Source organism: Chiloscyllium plagiosum, unplaced genomic scaffold (assembly GCF_037043375.1).
Source record: "Chiloscyllium plagiosum isolate Xiang-an unplaced genomic scaffold, Cpla_swu_hap1 HiC_scaffold_4, whole genome shotgun sequence".
Classification (NCBI taxonomy): domain Eukaryota; kingdom Metazoa; phylum Chordata; class Chondrichthyes; order Orectolobiformes; family Hemiscylliidae; genus Chiloscyllium; species Chiloscyllium plagiosum.
Genome location: NW_028270142.1, coordinates 29,906,882 through 29,922,728, shown reverse-complemented (window position 1 = coordinate 29,922,728; position 15,847 = coordinate 29,906,882). Strand labels below are relative to the sequence as shown.

Here is a 15,847-nt window from a genome sequence, read left to right as displayed (position 1 = left end):
AATCTAAAGAGGAATGGGAGGAAACACATTATGTTGATAAGCTGTTGTGATATGGACACATTCCATTTCTTGTTCAAGAGGGACTCAGTTGGTGGGATGTTTGCAGATTGCGTAGAAGTTGATTGGAATGTTATTAGTTCAAGTACAGCAAGGGTCTAGAGATAATGCAACAGATTTCAGATAATGGAGATCCAAACTCCATCAGCATTGGGAGATGCAACTGAAATATACTGTGGAACACTAACCGACCCTCAATCATTAAATAAGGAGTTGAAGACATAACTGGGAAGGATTTAATGGCAAAAAAAAGTGACTTGGAGATTGAACTATGCAATTTTAAATGGTGTTTTATAGATAAAAAAAAGTTATGATTTCCTAAGGGCACCTGAGGTGGGCTGCAGCCATTTAACATAGACATCAGGAGCACAAAATGCAATGTTTTGCCTATTTAAATGTTCAAATAATCAAAGCATTGCAGGGGTATTTCCTTGTATGAAGGTCTGTATATAAAAGGGCTTTTCTGTGGAAGGGTCTTTCTGAATGAGGGTTTCTGTGAACGAATGCCTTTGTGGAAGGGTCTTTTTGTGGGAGGCACTCACTGTATGAGTCTCCTTCTTACTGTATGAAGGTTTCTTTATCTAAGGACCATGGTATTTGTATCCCTGTACAAGCATCTCCCTACACAAGAGCCTTGTTATATGATGGCTTCTGTATATGAAAGTCTCACTGTGCAGCGATCTTTCTCTGTAATAGTGTACAGGGATCACAGTATAGGGGTCTTGCTGTACAAGGATCTTTGTCTGAGAATGTCTCAGTGTGAGGGTATCATTCTAGAAAGGTCACGCTGCACACAACAGTCTCTCTGAGTGGCTCCCGTGTATGAAGAGCTCATTGTGTGATTGTCTTGCTCCGCAAGGGTCTCTCTGTACATACTTTTAGGACTTATTTTTGTTGTTTGACTCCTGCCGCTGACAATCATTACAGGTTGTGCAAGTCATGTTGTTACGTACACATTGACTGCATTGATATGGGATTTTACAGCTGACAAGAGTTGTTTTCTTCTTGTTTAGGGTGAAAAAGGTGATCCAGGAAGTAAGGTATGTGGATATACATATTTATTAAAGTAGTTAAACATAAAACTGTTAAATTAAATATACGGTACATGCTACCAGCAAGTGAGATTCAGCGTTGGAGTGTAATTTGCAAAATCTGCCCAATAATTTCTGTGGAGCACCTGTTACATTGAGCATTGCGAAATGTGCAGTGAGGATTTGAAAAATAAATATGTTAAAGAGATGTTAATTGAAACAGAAAATACTGCCAATAAGAAGCAAATCTGGCACCATCTGTTGGGAGACAAACAGACCTACTAGGCTGGATTTTACTGTCCCAGAGTGCTTGGGTGCAACCATCCCAAATGTTGCAAGATATCTACCTTTGTATGAAAAAAATCAGCTCCCACCAGTACATCAACCCACATTTTTAATTTCACGATTTACTGTTACCTTGTCTAGTCTAGTGCACCTTTCCTGTTGACTGCTTGTATCTGAGTCACCAGTAGGGGTGCCAAACCTCCAATTTTGCCCTGAAGATGAATGTTTATTCTTCAAGTACTCTGAGAGAAAATCACCCTGTTAAAAATCAAATCCAAGCTTTATTTTGATTTCCAATTTTGTTTGAAAGAACAAACAGTTCAAACCCTGTCTGTCCTCTCAGGTGAATGTCAAAAATCTCATGACCTTAATTTAAGTAAGAGTAAGGAAGCTCTCCCAGTTTCCTGACCCTAGTGAAAATCACCAAAAACGATTAGCTGTCCTCTCCTGTTTGTGGGAGCTTGTTGCTAATTAATTGCAGTCTTCCCCTACTTTGAAACAGGAACTACACTTTAAAACTGTTTCCTGGATTGCAGAGTGTTTAGGGACAACCTGAAAGGCATTGAACAGTCTTATATCCATGTGTTACCTCTAATCTAGAGGACAGTGGATGAATAATGGTGCAAATGAAAACAGAAATTGCTGGGGAAACTCTGGCAGCATTGCGAAGAGATTTTCTGTGGTGTATTTTCTGTCCCACTTTCTAGTTTCTGTGCATATCGATCTTCAGCATCATTAGTTCTTTGTTTTATTATGGATGAGTAATGGTGATGCTTTGGATTCACCCCAGTTTAGTTCCAGTATGTGGATTTAATCCTTCCAACATTGATCCCGAACTGTCCCAAACTCATGATTCCAAAGCAGCAATGCTTTGGGCTTTCAACTGCCTCAGCTTGGATGAAATGGGAATTACTGCAGAATTAATGTACTAAAGTTTAACGTTCTCATTCTGATCAGAATTCTTTACTTTGAATGATGTTGATGTTCTAAAAATAGGGAGGATCGTGTATCAATATCTGTATTGAATACTCTGCTACAATATCAGCATTGTCCTTCTCGAGGGTCTCAATTTCACAGTAAGACCTTTCAGTAACTGGAGCTCCTCCTGGTGGAAACAAGTCTATAAATTATTATCTTTCATATTGCGGTTGGAGAGGCACAGTAAAACTTAATACCATTACAAAGTGACAGATATTCCTGCATTTTTCTCGCTGTATGTTACCCTTTCCTGGTGAACAAAGAATTTGACACTGGCATCTTCTCAAAACTCAAGGCTTCAAATCTGTTGTAAGTCAGTCCATAGAATTAGACTGGAGTACTTTAAACTATTTTTAAATTCAGAAAAGATTTACAAGGATGTTGCCAGGGTTGGAGGATTTGAGCTCTAGGGAGAGGCTGAATAGGCTGGGTCTGTTTTCCCTGAAGCGTCGGAGGCTAAGGGGTGACCTTATAGAGATTTATAAAATCCTGAGGGGCATGGATAGGATAAATAGACAACGTCTTTTCCCTTGGAGGCTGAGGGGTGACCTTTATAGGGGTTTATAAAATCATGAGGGGCATGGTTAGGGTAATAAGACAAGGTCTTTTCCTTGGGGTGTGAGAATCCAAAACTACAGGACATAGGTTTAAGGTGAGAGGGAAACAATTTAAAAGGGACCTAAGGGGCAACTTTTTCATGCAGATGGTGGTGTGTCTATGGAATGAGCAGCCAGAGAAAGTGGTTGAGGCTGGTACAATTACAACATTTAAAAGGCTTCTGGATAGGTCTATGAAGAGGTATACAGGCCAAATGGGACTAGATTTATTTCTGATATCTGGTTGGCATGGACAAGTTGGACTAAAGAGTCTGTTTCTGTGCTGTGTATCTCTATTTCTCTATAACTCAGTCTCTCCAACACAGTCATTATCTGTACCACCAACATCATGATTTTCTTTAGTGCCTTTACCTCAGTAGTGGTGCTTTCATCCCTCATTCAAGTATTGGGTTCAAATGCCATCCTGAGACTTGAACACAAATCCAGGCTGGCACTCAAGTATTGACAGAGCATTGCTCTTAGGTTCCATTTTTTTGGAAGCACCGTTAGCTGAGAATCTGACTGACCTCTGAACTGGAAGTAAAACATTCCATGGCAGAGTGCAGAGAAGAGCAGAGGATTTTCTCCAATGTCTTGGCCAATCTCTCATCCAGCACCTCTAAAAGTGGTAATCCAGTCATTTATCTTTTCATTTTGTTTACTTCAAAAACTTATTTTATTCATAAAAAAAATTATAAATGTGCACCGTCGCAAACACAGTTCAGTTCTGTACATATCATATCAAGGAAACTAAAAGAACATTGGAGTTTGACTCTATCCAAACAAACCAAAGGTATCGCTTACTTGTACCAGGGTATATTTACCTGCATTTGAGGAACAAGGAGGGTCCAATAACTGAATGGACCCCGACTTAACTTCAGCAGAAAGACCTCATCTCATCGCTCTTTGTGGGAGCATGCTGTGCATAAACTGGCACTTGTTCTTACCTATTTCCTAATTTGTGACAGCGACTGTTCTGTGAGGACCTTTAGAGTATTGTGAGGATATGATGGCGCTACACAAATGCAAATCCTTTCTTTCTTATTCTTTATCTCTCCATCTCTACATTTTCATTGATGCAGTATAACCCACTCTTTAGGTAGTCAGTATCCTCACTTATCCTTGCATTCACAGAAGGTGGGATCACCAAGCAATTCAAGGAAACACTTTTCATTCTATTTGATCAGTATATTTTCATGGATATCACACAGTGCTTTTCAAAGTGAGGCAGTTTGATCAGTTGCATTGGTACTCCGGGGACAATTGAAGGCGTGTGTACAGAAGAGCCTAAGGATCAATTTGACTTGCAAACACAACAGTGGAGTCTCGCAGTTCATTGAAATGCTGTGAGGGTCCTGCTCTGTTCTTTTTACACTGCTCCCAAGCCAAGCTCCCATTTTATAAATAACTCAGTTTGATGAATAAAAAGTACTGTTGGTGAAGGTAGAAGAGAAGAATAACTAATCCATGTTCAAGATACATGGGAGCTCAAAAGATCTGCCTGACAGCATTAATAATTATCTGCAGTCAGGAACGGTGAAATTCTCTGCTTTAATTACATCCTTTATGTATTTAATGAGGGGTTGATTCCCACTGTTGTTTATCCACACCCTCTGCTGTCAGGTGCTGCACAGAACAATGGGGATAGGGCCTAGTAAGCTTTAACATGGGCAACCCTAACCTAGCTATGCCAGTTCAATAAAACCTTCCAGCTGGGCATATGTGTCATGCCAGTGACGCCTGGAGAAAAGGGCTTCAACTAAAGAGACAGAATGAGACTTGTCATTAAGATTCACACATATGTAATGGTGACTTGCTGAGACCAGTTGGTGTCAGTGATGCTGTCAGATCTCTCCAACAGCTTCAGTTGTAGGGCTGAGGGCATCAACCCACTGGAGAACATTGGGTGAGAGAGAAAAAGAACCACAGACAATAGAGAGTGCCCTCATCCTTGAAAAAGGAGACTAAAATTGAACACTACATCAAATGTTGCCTCATCAAGGCTTTACACAGCAGCAATATGACTTAATTCTTATATATTAATTTCTTTATAACAAAGGTTAGCATATTATTTGCATTCCTAATGATACTGCTGTGTCTATATTTTGTGATTCATTTACAAATTTGGGTTCCTTTGAATACCCACAGTCATAGTCTCCTTTTATTAAAAGATTCCACTTTTAAAAAATTTTTTTCATACCAAATTGGACACCTGCCCATTTCTCCATTCTGTATTCCCTCTACTGCCTCCCTGGCCACTCACTTAATCTGTCTAAATCCTTTTTGCTGCCTCTGTATGTCATCCTCACAGCTTACTTCTCTGCATAACTTTAGATCATCAGTTCACTTGAGAATCAGGATGTTCTTCCAGCCTCCTGCCTGTCAACTTCGGTTTCCAGCATCTGAAGTTTTTTTGTCTCTGAGTAGACATGAGTAGCAGGGACACAATTCCAAACGGATGTTTATTGGGAACTAAAACTTCCTGACAAAAAAAAGTGTTACGTTTGAGTCTGAAAGCAATGGTCCTTTATATGCCATGTTTGACAAAGGACGGAAGTGCACTGTTAGTTTGATATGCTGAGTGGCCAGTGTGATTTCTCATAAGGTTACATTAAATGGGGCAAAGGCCCATTTGCAAGATTGCTCTACTTTCCGGACGTTAGATCGCGCTGACTCTCACAATCATGTGGAAATGTTTTTGTACTAATTTAACTCTTTGTTGCTGCTTTGAGCCTCTGCTGCTGTTCCCCTTATTATTGGTACAGTCGTACATCATTCAGGATTATTGGTGATGGGACAGCCTTGCTGCCTTCCAGGTTCAGGTGGGAGGATATTTCTAGCACATTAATCAGGAGATGAATACCAACTGTGACCAGATGTGATGCTGATGTAAGAATTGTGCACTTTGCTTTCTTTCATGGAATGTGGATGTTGCTGGTTGGACCAGTATCTATTGCCTATCCCACATGGCCCTTGGGAAGGTAATGGTGAGCTATCTACATAAGCCACTGCACATGTGATGTAGATACATCAGGAAGGGAGTCATTGCATCATGCACACTCTCTGCTCCTGTCTATACCAGGCATGAGTATCCTCATACTCCCATTTGGAGTTGGGATAGTAAGGATGATGTTTGTATGAGCCCAGCAGAAGCCCATTGCCACTCATTCACATTCCTACTCCCTGTCGTGGCATCCTCGTGTCCATCTTTATTCTTGCCACATTTGCTCAACTCCGTGTTAAAGTGACCTCCATCCCCCTCTCCAGCAGCTTTGCCTATTGTACTAGACCTGTGCTTGTGTCTTACTGACAATATTGAAACAAGGATTTCTGCCTCAAGTCTCTCAGCATGGATCATGGGGAGGTAAACACATCCTGCTGACTGCCTCAGATGGTGGTGGGACTGTCTAGCCATCCTAACCTCAACAGAACATCCTTGATGTCAAAATCACATGAATCAGCATTAGTAATTGTGATTCTCATGGAAATGCCAAACCCACAGCAGTGTATTTTGTTGTTGAACTCTAAAATTTCAAGTTGCAACTCATTTTCAAGCACATCGGGTCCAGGATGTTAAAGAAGCCGTTATTGAGGAAACGTTTCAATATTTAATGCTATGCCATAAAAATTAATTCCAAGAGATAAGGTATTCAGAGCAGGTTTCTCTGATGATATGTTTTAAATAAACATTCAAGGCATTGCAATAGAACAATCAGAGACTGACTTTGTTCCTTACTGTGCCTGAAAATCTCTTTGCAATGTCCTAGTCACCGACAAACATAGCCTGAGTGTTAAGGGTTTAGATGGAGAGGAATTTGTTAACTGTGTACAAGAAAATTTTCTGATTCAGTATGTGGATGTACCTACTAGAGAATGTGCAAAACTTTGACTTACTTTTGGGGAAATAAGGCAGAGCAGGTGACTGAGGTGTCAGCGGGGGAGCACTTTGGGCCCAGTGACCATAATTCTATTAGTTTTAAAATAGTGATGGCAAAGGATAGACTGGATCTAAAAGTTGAAGTTCTAACTTGGAGGAAGGCTAATTTTGACAATATTAGGCAAGAACTTTCAAAAGCTGATTGGACACAGATGTTCACAGGTAAAGGGATGGCTGGAAAATGGGAAGCCTTCAAAAATGAAATAACGAGAGTCCAGAGACAGTATATTCCTGTTAGGGTGAAAGAAAGGCTGGTTGGTGTAGGGAATGCTGGATGACTAGAGAAATTAAGTGTTTGGCAAAGGAAAAGAAGGAAGCATCTGTCAGGTATAGACAGGAGGGATCGAGTGAATCCTTAGAGTATAAAGGCAGTAGGAGTCTACTTAAGAGGGAAATCAGGAGGGCAAAAAGGGAACATGAGATATCTTTGGAAAATAGAGTTAAGGAGAATCCAAAGGGACTTTATAATACATTAAGGACAAAAAGGTAACTAGGGAGAGAATAGGAGCCCTCAAAGATCAGCAAGGCAGCCTGTGTGTGATCGCATCTTTCGTTTATAATGATTAAAAATGAACTCGGCTTACTGAAATGCTGCCGAGAACAGTCCTGGACATCGATGGAACCCAGACACGGTCTCCAAATGACTGACCACCCTCCCTTCACCAGATACACACGACAACATTGGAGAGATTGTGTGTGTGTGCCCCTCAAAGGCAGCAGCCGCCTTATTGTTGGTGTCCAGTCCAACTGCCCCGGGGCAGGGTTGGACTAGCTGGGTGGGGGGTGAATGGGGTTTCTTGGGGGTAGGGGCAGATGGAGCAGCTGGTGTTGGACGGACGGACGGGGGTGTGGTAGATGGGATTGGAGGTCGGACGCGGGGGTAATGTTGGGTGGGCTTGGGGGGGGCAGATAGAGGGCAGGGTGGGGGCAGATGGGGCTTCACGGGACCAGAGCTGGACGGAGTGGGTGGTGGACGGGTTTGGGGGCAATGGGGCTGCAGTGTTGGACGGGGGGGGGGTTGTTGGATGGGATTGGGGTTGGACAGGAGGTGTTGTATGGGGTTTGGGGGTGGGGATGGGGTTAGGGACCGTCAGGGGGTGGGGTTGGACGGGGTTGGGGGTCGGACGGGGGCGGGGTTGAATGTGGTTGGGGGTCAGATGAGGGGGCAGGGTTGGATTGGGTTGGGGGGTTGGATGGAGGGGGGGGTTGGATGGGGCTGGGGTTTGGACAGGGGTGTATGGGGTTTCACGCTCTGTGTGTTGCTGCCTAGTCTCCTGAATGGGGTGGGGGGGTAGACTTAGCTCATTGAACTGATGGGGGCGCAGTGCAGGAGGCCTAAGCAATGCTGCAGGTCCCTTACACATTAGTGTGTCTCTGCTCAGAAACAAACCCTGCGACAGAGAGAGGGAACGAGGCAGGCAGGGCGATGAAAAAGGAAACTTTAGCAAACTCTGAGCCCCTGAGGAGAGGCATTGAATCAAATAATCAATCATCGGAACAAAGTAGTGCCCACCCATCTCGCTGGGATAATTGAGGTTCCTCTGTATTTGGAAAGCAAGGACTGATTAGAGATAGTCAGTATGGCTTTGTGTGTGGAAAATCATGTCTCACGAACTTGATTAAGTTTTTTGAAGAAGTAACAAAGAGGATTGGTGAGGGCAGAGTGGTGATCTATATGGACTTCAGTAAGGCATTCAACAAGGTTCCTCATGGGACATTATGGAATACAGGGAGAACTGGTCATTTGAAGACAGAACTGGCTTGAAGGTAGAAAACAGAAGGTGGCGGTGTAGGGTTGTTTTTCAGACTGGAGGCCTGTGACCAGTGGAGTGTCACAAGGATCGGTGCTGGGTCCACTGCGTATCGTCATTTGCATCAATGATTTGGACGTGAGCATAAGAGGTACAGTTAATAAGTTTGCTGATGTCACCAAAATTGGAGGTGTAGTGGACAGCGAAGAGGGTTACCTCAAATTACAACAGGATCTGGACCAGATGGGCCAATGGGCTGAGAGGTGGCAGATGGAGTTTAATTCAGATAAATGAGAGATGCTGCATTTTGGGAAAGCAAATCTTAGCAGGACTTATACACTTAATGGTAAGGTCCTTGAGAATGGTGCTGGACAAGGAAACCTTGGAGTGCAGGTTCATAGCTCCTTGAAAGTGAAGTCACAGGTAGGATAGTGAAGAAGGCGTTTGATATGCTTTCCTTTATTGGTCAGAGTATTGAGTACAGGAGTTGAGAGGTCATGTTGCAGCTGTACAGGACATTGGTTAGGTCACTGTTGGAATATTGCATGCAATTCTGGTCTCCTTATCAGAAAGATGTTGTGAAACTTGAAAGGTTTCAGAAAAGATTTACAAGGATGTTGCCGTGGTTGGAGGATTTGAGCTATAGGGAGAGGCTGAATAGGCTGGGGCTGTTTTTCCTGGAGCGTTGGAGGCTGAGGGGCGACCTTACAGAGGTTTATAAAATTATGAGGGGCATGGATAGAATAAAGAGACAAAGTCTTTTCCCTGAGGTGGGTGGTAGTGGTGGTGGGGGGGTCCTGAACTAGAGGGCATGGGTTGAGGTTGTGAGAGTTAAGATATAAAAGGGACCTAAGGGGCAACCTTTTCACACAGAGGTTGGTGCATGTAAGGAATGAGCTGTCCGAGGAAGTGATGGAAGCTGGTACAATTACAGTATTTAAAAGGCATCTGGATGGGTATATGAATAGGAAGGATTTAGAGGGATATGGGCCAAGTGCTGGCAAATGGACCTAGATTAGGTTGGGATATCTGGTCAGCATGGATGAGTTGGACTGAAGGGTCTCTTTCCATGTTGTACGTCTCTGTGACTCTGACTGTAACTTGGGGCCTTTTGCAAAGGCTGTACATTCTGAATTCAGACTACCTCCTTCCGATGTTAGCGTATCACAATAACTTGGCCTTCTAAACACAGGGCACAGAAGCTGCTGAGCCACAGAGGAGTACCAGTATGCTTTGCACATTATTCCCTCTCTCATTCACTGTCACCATCTATGGCCTCACTATTGAGTCAGGTGTGGTGGGGGGGGACAAAATGCCATCATGATAGCAGCAAGAACCACCAAATCCATTTGTCCACCTCTTGGTTAACGGTGTAGAAAGTTAAAGATAACATTTGTTGAAAGGAAGTGGAACAATATTGCCATTAAAATGACTTGAAAGCAGTTTTAAACATGAATGAACCTGGCTCAAAGAAGGTTCTGAGCTTAATTAGGAGAAAGGGGAGGGGTTGATCTGTCCAATATTTTCCTTTGACAGACAATAACTTGTCCATGCCGACCAGAAATCCTAAATAAATCTAGTCCTGTTTGGCCTGTATTCCCATAAACTCTTCTTATTCACGTACCCATCCAGATGCCTTTTAACTAGTGACATTCAACCAGCAGCCACCGCCTCCTCCAATAGCTCATTCCATACACACACCACTGTCTGCATGAAAACGTTGCCCCTCAGGTCCCTTTTAAATCTTTCCCCTCTCACCTTAAACCAATACCCTCTAGTTTTGGACTCCCCCATCCTGAGGAAATGACCTTATAAAGATAAACTCGATTTCTGCTACGGGTTCTGTCGAATTGTTAAAATATTGGGAGGAGGGAGCTGCAGAAGCAAAAGAATGAGAAACCTCTGGTCTCCATAGCTTGAAAATAAAAAAGACTTTGTTGTTCACAACAAAGCTTCAAGATAACCATGGTAATAGTTAATTAACCAGCTGTGGAATCAAAACATTGTGACACTAGAAACCAAGCCAGTCCCCATTCTACAATTACAGTCAGAATTTGTTTTAAACAAAAGCATAACTTGCAAAGATTAAAACATAAGCAAATAATCATCGTGATTATGAAGGCATGATATGTCAAGAAAACATATTATTAGCTGGAAATGAAATTGGAAAAGATACTCAAAACTAATGTTGGACATCCGAGTGAATCCCTCCCCCTCCTTAGGGTGGAGTAGTTTTGGACATAGCCTTCCAATCTGGCTCATTATGATTTGGCCCATTTTCCTGTGTCGGGGCTAGATTAGGTCACACACAGGCTCCTAACCTGGTTGTTGCCGACAACTAGGGAATGCTAAAGAGGAAAGGCACATCATGGTGTAGCAGCACTAACCACCTATCCATAATGAAACACTGTGCTCTTAGTAGTGTCTCACTGCTTACTGTCCATGAATGATACTTCAAAACTACGCTGTAACTTGGGGCCTTAAAATTTACTTAAATGTATTCTTCTGGCACTTTCTACGTGTTTAATTTCTTGGAGTTCTGTGTTTGCATTTGTCCCTGTATTTGTAGTTGACTCTTAGCATTTATGGGAAAAACTATAATTCTAATCAAGACACAATTATCTGGGGTTTCTAGGGAACTACCTAGAGGACTTAGGATGAGATATTTCCAGATTGAAGTAGTCTGAACTGGGAGACATTTGAAGGAGAAGTGCATATCAAGCTCTGAAATGTTGAGGCGTCTTTTATAGAGTCATAGAATCATAGAGATGTACAGCATGGAAACAGGCCCTTCGGTCCAACCTGTTCATGCTGACCAGATATCCCAACCCAATCTAGTCCCACCTGCCAGCACCTGGCACATATCTTTCCAAACCCTTCCTATTCATATACCCATCCAGACCAAAGTACGGGGATAAATTCAGTCAAATAGAAGTGATGCTTTTTAAGATTTAAAATAAAAGGGAATTGAGCTGTAGAAGAGATAATATAGCACTGGGAGCTTGATAATAGTTAAGAAAGAGTTATCTGCTATTCCAGAAGATGGGATGCAATTTTTGATCAGTTCAAGCACATCAAAGCATTAAAGCAAACAGAAAAATCTCTCTCTCTTGATAGCAGTGTTGTTCTGAATGATATTGGGATTGCAACAATGTTTGGAAGACTTAGTAGGATATTCATTCCATGTGAGTAATTTCTACTATACATTTAAAATTCTTCAAGTCTGTTTTATAATGGAATTTATCTCCACTTCTATTGTTAATAAACTTTTACTTTGTTTCATAATCTCAGAACTTCTGTTTTTAGCAAAGTCTCAGAATTAAGGGGCACCAATTTAAGAGTGTGGTGAGGAGGAACTTCATCTCTCAGAAGGTTGTGTCTTTGGAACTCCTTGCCCAAAGAACTGTGGGGCTGAGTCTTTGTGTATACTTAAGGCAGGTCAGTCAGGGAATCAAGAGCAATGGGAATATGGACAAGAAAATGACATGAAAAGTGTTGGATCAGCCATGAACCTATTGAATAGCGGAGCAACTCGAGGGGCCAAATGGCCTATTACTGTTCCTATTTGTTATGGTTTATAAGGGAGTTAACTAGTAGAGTTGATAGTAAATAGAATGTATTTGTTTGTAATAAATAAATAGTAATTATTGTTAAGTACAGAAACCTGGTCTGTGTTTTCTGTTAACCTGATTGTACAAAGACAAGCAAATTGGGGACTTAGCGTACTTTGATTAACATCTTTAGCTTTTGTGATGGCTCTGGGAATGACTGGGCTTGATTTGCAGAGAGTTCCCCCAGTGAGGTATTGGACTGGATGGAGAAAAGCTTTGCTGCAGGCTCCCTTGGTGAAAGCGCAGCTTCTGAGTGTCACATTCTCTGGTTTAATGATTCTAAGGTGTGAAATAATCTAATACAATACAATGTCATCGTTTGGTGATCCATCAAACTTTAAATTATCTTTGCTGCTGTTTCTTGCCAGTGGGTTCTTTAAACCTTGTCTTCTCTTAAGTAATGTGTAATATTGTGAAATTTACAGACTGTTTTGATCTCTAGGGTGAGGATGGACTGGGAAAAGTTGGACTCAAGGGTGACAAAGGTGAACCTGGATTAACTGGTCCTCCTGGTATACCCACAGTGAACCAAGTTGATCCTGTAGAGCCTGGGCCACCAGGGCCAAGAGGCTCACCAGGACCTCCCGGAAAAGATGGTCAGCCTGTAAGTAATGGATGGCATGGAGTTCAATGTCATTGTTTTTGCTTGCTCCTTTATTTAACTAACCTTGCATGGACCAAGTATCCCCTTAATGTCTGTCAAACCAATGTTGCAGGCAAGTGTCAAATGCTACTTTGGAGCAGAATTCACCACGAGGTGTGTGCCTAAGTATTAGAATGCTGGCCAACTGATCCAGGTTACATTCAACACAAACATGAGGGAGCCTGAATGAAATCCTCAGCAATTTGCTACCATCGCAATGACACTGCGCTGGTGTAATCCCTGCTGAAATTCAAATATTGATCAAAATGCTTCACCATTGTCTCATTTGTGTGCTTTCAAAGCTTAGCAACTTTTCCTAACTGTGTTTTCTCACTACAGGGTGTCCCAGGAAAAGATGGACTGCCTGTAAGTGTTTGATTTATTTCAGTCATTTGTCCAGTGGGCTGGGACAAAATACAAATTGTGCACCATACTAAATGGTAACTGCTTTGATTTTGATGCTCCCTGATAGAGGTTCAAGTGACAGGGGCTCTGATTGTGGAATTTGGTTTTCTTCACGTTGAAATAAAGTTTGTGAATAAACATATTGCCATGGCTAATGGTGAGCTGAGCAGGAATGAAGAACCATACTTAATTCTAATCAACATGCAATAATGAGAACAAGCTGACTTTTGGAGAGATTACAGAGAAAGGGAAGTGAATTAATGTTTGCATTTAGTGAGCAAGGAAGCTTGGAACTTTTACTCCATTTTAGGCACCCTGGTTTAGGAAGCTGGAAAAGCGCAGCAGGTCAGGCAGCATCCTGTTCTCTGGATGCTGCCTGACCTGCTGCGCTTTTCCAGCAACACATTTTCAGCTCTGATCTCCAGCATCTGCAGTCCTCATTTTCTCCACCCTGGTTTAGGAAGCATGGTAATGTCCTTTAACGGCCACAGAAGAGATGCACCACAGTGATACAAAGGACAGGAGGCTTTAGTTATGTGGAGAAATGCGGAAACCTGGCAAGTCTTCATTAGGACAAAGAAAATTGAGAGGAGGCGAGATAGACAGGGCTCTATGTTGTGAGAGTTTCTGATTAAGTGAATGGTAAAAACATTCTCTGCTGGGCATTGAGTCGGTAACTACGAAACACATAAAGGCCATCGGTGCCATCAATACGGCCCCTTTCACAAAATTGGAGGATTGCAATTGCAAAACCAGACACGTAATTGCGAACCAGACAATTTGCATTCCACCCCAATTCTGCAACTATGAATCATCCCAGAAGAGGCAAAATTCCAGAGAAGCACAGATCTAATGAGGATATAAATTTTTGAAAAATTCCTCTCCAATATGCCCAAACAATTAAATTCAAATCGAGAGATTGAATTGTACAATTGAATTGTAAATCTTTTGTATCATCATAAAACAACAAGTAGAGAATTCCTTTTAAATTTCCGTTAAAGTCAATGGAACAAAACTGGGTGGCAATCAATGTTCTGCTATATCTGACCTTCTGATAGCACACTATACCCCAGAATACCATGACAGCAAGAGTGACGTAGTGGATTTTAAAAAGGAAATTAATGTTCATTTGTTCAAGAAAAATCTTAAGTGCAGGAATGTAGGAGTCAATGAATGATCCTTTCAGAGAGATGGAATGGTCAAATAAACAATTACATAATAACCTCCAATTTTCTTAATTCTGATTTTACAGAGGAGCTGATCAAAATAGAAATGAAGTTGCCTTGACAACCACAACTTGTTTTCCATTGGAGCACTTAGCTTAAATGTCTGCTTATCCTGACATAGCGCAAGTTCAGATGTTATTGTATTCAATCTTTCACTTGCTTGGAAGTCTACATTGCTGACTCAACCATCGTGATGTTAACAAATCTTTTGCTGGTGGCAGAACACCTGTCCCTCATCCAGACCCAGAATTTGGTTATGCATGTAACTCCAACTATGCAATTATCTCGAGTTTTGAGACATTAGTTTGCACCCGCATTTTGGAGGATTTTGTATAATGGAATCAACACCAACCAAATTTGTAAAGAATGGCTGCTATGAAAAGTCTTGTTTGTCGAAAACTAAAATATCTTAAAAATCACAGAATTGGTATAAACATTAACACCTTTTTTGGGGGCTAACCATAGATTGAGCAGAGATTAATGTGTGACTTTTGCTGTCTGTGGTTATGCAATAATTTCAGCTCACACTACACCCAATCCTGCCATTGCACACAGTTCATCATTAATTGGAACAAAATTGGTAATTGCCATCAGAATCTCAATGGAAATAGTTGGACAAACTAATGTCCTTGTGAAATGGAGTTTGTGGATGGTACAAGTGTTAGTCAATGAGAGCCATGTTACACCTGACCTGGAATTATCTGATGCTAACCTTGGATGAAGAATGTAGAAACTTCGCCATCACTAGTATCCAAAGGAACATAATTAAAAGCACAGAAAACAGAACATTACAGCGCAGTACAGACCCTTCGGCCCTCGATGTTGCGCCAACCTGTGGAATCAATCTAAAGCCCATCTAACCTACACCATTCAATTCTCGTCCTCCTGCCAATCCAATAACCAATTTAATATCCTTAACATTGGTGTGTCTACTACTGTTGCAGGCAGTGAGTTCCACACCCCCACTAATCTGAGTAAAGAAACTACCTCTGACATCTGTCCTATATCTATCATCCCTCAATTTAAAGCTATCCCCTTGTGCTAGCCATCGCCATCTGAGGAAAAAGGCTCTCACTGTCCAACCTATCTAACCCTCTGATTATCTTATATCTGAATTAATTTGCCTCGCAACCTTCTGCTCTCTAACGAAAACAGCATCAAGTCCCTCAGCCTTTCTTCATAATACCTTCCCTCCATACTAGGCAACATCCTAGTAAATCTCCTCTGAACCCTTTCCAAAGCTTCCACATCCTTTCTATAATGCGGTGACCAGAACTGTACGCAATAATGAAAATGTGGCTGCACCAAAGTTTTGTACAGCTGCAGC

General features: G+C 41.8%; 1 protein-coding gene across 3 annotated transcripts in view; it reads left to right on the top strand.

Moving 5' to 3' along the window:
• LOC122549324 (collagen alpha-1(XV) chain-like) overlaps positions 1-15,847 on the top strand; it is a 265,827-nt gene that overhangs the window by 123,153 nt on the left and 126,827 nt on the right. For all 3 annotated transcript variants that reach the window (XM_043688956.2, XM_043688955.2, XM_043688954.2), the window contains 3 exons: positions 1,071-1,097; positions 12,689-12,850; positions 13,229-13,255. In XM_043688956.2, coding sequence (XP_043544891.1) covers positions 1,071-1,097; positions 12,689-12,850; positions 13,229-13,255 — 216 coding nt within the window. The remainder of the gene's footprint in view (positions 1-1,070; positions 1,098-12,688; positions 12,851-13,228; positions 13,256-15,847) is intronic.